Source organism: Bidens hawaiensis, unplaced genomic scaffold (genome assembly GCF_021521415.1).
Source record: "Bidens hawaiensis isolate Kalapana, Puna unplaced genomic scaffold, B.hawaiensis_p1.1 tig00031131_1, whole genome shotgun sequence".
NCBI classification, from domain to species: domain Eukaryota; kingdom Viridiplantae; phylum Streptophyta; class Magnoliopsida; order Asterales; family Asteraceae; genus Bidens; species Bidens hawaiensis.
Genome location: NW_027495225.1, coordinates 48286 through 51684, shown reverse-complemented (window position 1 = coordinate 51684; position 3399 = coordinate 48286). Strand labels below are relative to the sequence as shown.

General features: G+C 37.8%; 1 protein-coding gene across 1 annotated transcript; it reads left to right on the top strand.

Annotated features, from left to right (window-relative positions):
* The first annotated feature begins 1426 nt into the window (after positions 1-1426).
* Positions 1427-2308, top strand: LOC143581659 (uncharacterized). Its single transcript, XM_077064396.1, has one exon. It carries the CDS (start codon positions 1427-1429, stop codon positions 2306-2308), a length of 882 nt encoding a protein of 293 aa, XP_076920511.1.
* Positions 2309-3399: the final 1091 nt, after the last annotated feature.

Sequence of the window (3399 nt, the reverse complement as noted above, 5' to 3'; positions counted from 1 at the left end):
TCAAAATCGCGTGAAGGAACTCGAAGAAACATTAATCAGCGAGAAAAATATCATCCACGAATCAACTACTTCGGTTAGCAAATCCAAGTCTCATGGTGGCCATGAACTAGAGGAGTCTTCTTTCGATGAGACAAACACTTTTCCTTGCAATGCTGCTTCTAATCATGGGATTAAAGTAAGAAAATTAGGAAGTAATGTACTGCGAAGTAAATTCGCCTCTTGCATTGAAAGCCCTCAACCAATTGGAGAGACTTCACTTAACTGTCATGTGTAATAGCATTCTTCCAATTTCTGGTACCGCTACTCTGGTAACCATTATAGCTCAGGTATGTGGGTTGATAACCGATAGTCGATTGCAAGTAAATATGTTCATAAAAAATTATAGTTTATGATGAACATGCTTTCAATCAATTGCTTTCTAGTTACATTTTTTTGGCTAAAAGTTTGTGCAACTTTTTTCATTATTTTTCGTAGATGAGTGAAGAGTTCGTCATGACAGCCAAGGATCTTGTAGAGTGCTTGCAATTATCTCTTTCAAATTTATGATGACTTGTAGCTGATTTCAGAATTGGATAGTGGAGTTGTACAATTAAGTTCCTAGTCTTCTTTTTCTATTCGTACTAAGATGTTCTAGTTCTGATGTACTTATTTCTTCAATAGTGGGCTATCTTTTTTTTTTGTTCTAGCTAATCTTTTTAGGCATATGACCAGAACTTTGTAGGTTGACATCTCAACTTTAATTGAATTTCCGTATAACTCTGTCTTCTAGCAAATTGTTTTCGTGTCTTCTCTAAAGCTATATTGCAAATAGAAAAGAACTAAAATAAATACATCTAGAATCAATTAGACTAAGTGTAATGAATTGCCAAGAAGAGTAATAGCTAACATGTTAATAAACAAAACGTGTAATAGTTTAACTAGTAACACTACAATACAAGTGATGAATTTGAATGGTTGGAAACATACAGCTTTGGCCCCAAATTTCTTGCCCTTGCGCTCGTTAACCGCATAGTGCCCAAGGGATCTTTTACTTTTAACACCCTAAACAAATGGATGTGAAATGGTCTAATTGATGAGATGCGGGTGAAGTGATAGGGGCGTGATACCGTTACACATAGCCTTATGTTAAACCTTTTTAAGTTCAATAAATACCAAAAAAATTGCCGTAAGTTATTATTGAAAGAGATTACAAAATCATACCCAAATCAGTCACACAATTACCTCTAAAATATATTCTCCTTCCTTGTTTAGTTAAATGTGCAATTAGGAAAGTTGTTATTATTTCCTTTTTCTTTTCAATGTAAACGTGTATATGTATTGGGTATGTTGATGAATGAAATCAATTTGACTGATTACCAATTTCTTCATGGTATCGGAGCATTCACATATAGAAGAAAACAAAAAACCCTAAAAGCCACCGTCTCATATGGCGCCTAAAAACTCTGAAAAATCCAAAGCCGATGGTGAAGCAATCGATCATCAATCACCATACTACATCCACGCTTCCGACTACCCAAAGCAGTTACATGTGAACGATGTTCTCACAGATAATAATTACAACGACTGGGCACAAGAAATGACTAATTTCTTGTTCACCAAGAACAAAATTGGTTTCGTTGATGGTTCAATCAAGAAACCAGAAAGCAGTTCAACCCTCTGTATGCCTTGGATGCGGGCTGATGCAATGATAAAAGGGTGGTTAACTACTGCTATGGAGAAAGATATACGCAGCAGTGTCAAGTATAATAATACTGCATGTGAAATATGGACCGATTTGCAAGAGAGGTTTGGAAAGAAGAGTGCTCCGAGGGTATATGAGTTGAAGCAATCTCTCACAATAACACAACAAGATGGCACTTCTGTAACAGCATATTTCACTAAATTAAAGGGGTTATGGGATGAGATAGAATCTGTTTTACCCACCCCTCATTGCACTTGTGATGGTTGTTTGTGCGGAATAGGTAAGAAGCTATTCGATCTCAAACAAAAGGAGAGGTTATATGAGTTCTTAATGGGACTCGATACAGAATTCTCCGTTATTCGAACACAAATATTGGCTATGCAGCCTATGCCGAATCTTAATGTTGCATTTCACCTAGTTTATGAAGATGAGAAGCAACGACAAATCACCGTTCCAAGGAAACCGAGCAAGGAGGCTGCAGCCTTTCAAGCTTCCTTTCCTCGACGTGAGGTAAGCCAACAGAAAAGGGGATCACAGAAGAATGAAAAACTAGGATTGGTCGATAAGACTGATCACTGTACCTTTTGTGGAAGAGACGGTCATAATCGGGAAGGCTGTTTCAAATGAATAGGGTACCCCAATAGTGGCCGGGAAAAGGAAAGAAAGAAAACACAAAGCCGAAGGCTTCTCTTGTAGAAACGAAAGTTGCTCCTGTAGAAACAAACTCGAGTCCAATACTGGGCTTGACTGAAGACCAATACAAGATGTTCCTGAAACATTTTGGTGAAAGCAATACCTCTTCAGAAAATGAGGTCCCTCCTATGGCCAACATGACAGGTATATTCAATCCAAAATACAATTGGGTGGTTGACTCAGGAGCCACCGAACATATTACTTGTCACGAAGATTTACTTGTTAATCCCACCATGGGTAATTTTGAAGCACCAGTCACCATTCCCAACGGAGACGCCATCCCTGTCAAAGGGAGAGGCGAGCTCTTATTGAGAAACGGTGTTAAAATAAAAGGGGTTCTTTTTGTTCCTAAATTTAAATGTAACCTTTTGTCTGTTCGTCGATTGTCAAAAGACCTACACTGTGCTGTCACGTTCTTCCCTGATTTCTTTGTAATGCAGAGTTTGAAGTTGAGGGCCTTGATTGGAGCGGGTAGGTGCAACGAAGGTTTTTATCTTATGGGGGGGATAATAAAAGAAGGAAGGAAAGCTATGCCAGTTGATGCTGGAATGTGGCATAAGCGGCTGGGGCATACTTCTGATGTTAAATGTCACAAGTTAATTTTCTGAAAGGTGTGTCTTTTGGTATTGAAAACAAAAATTGTGATTCTTGTGTTAAAGCCAAGTTTACTAGACTTCCATTTCCGGTCAGTTTTACAAAGACAAGTGAATGTTTTGATTTGGTGCATTGTGACATTTGGGGTGGCTATAGAACACCTTCTTTATCTCATGCTCATTATTTTTTAACAATAGTTGATGATTATAGTAGGGCGGTTTGGTTGTATTTGCTTAAACAAAAACGTGAGGCCAGTAGTTGTTTGATAAGTTTCTATAAAATGGTTGAAACCCAATTTAGTAAACCGGTAAAACGTATTAGAAGCAATAATGGAGGTGAGTTCACGTCTAACTACATGCAAAATTTTTACATTGAAAAGGGCATTATTTTAGAAACAACATGCCCTCATACCTCCCAACAAAATGGGGTGG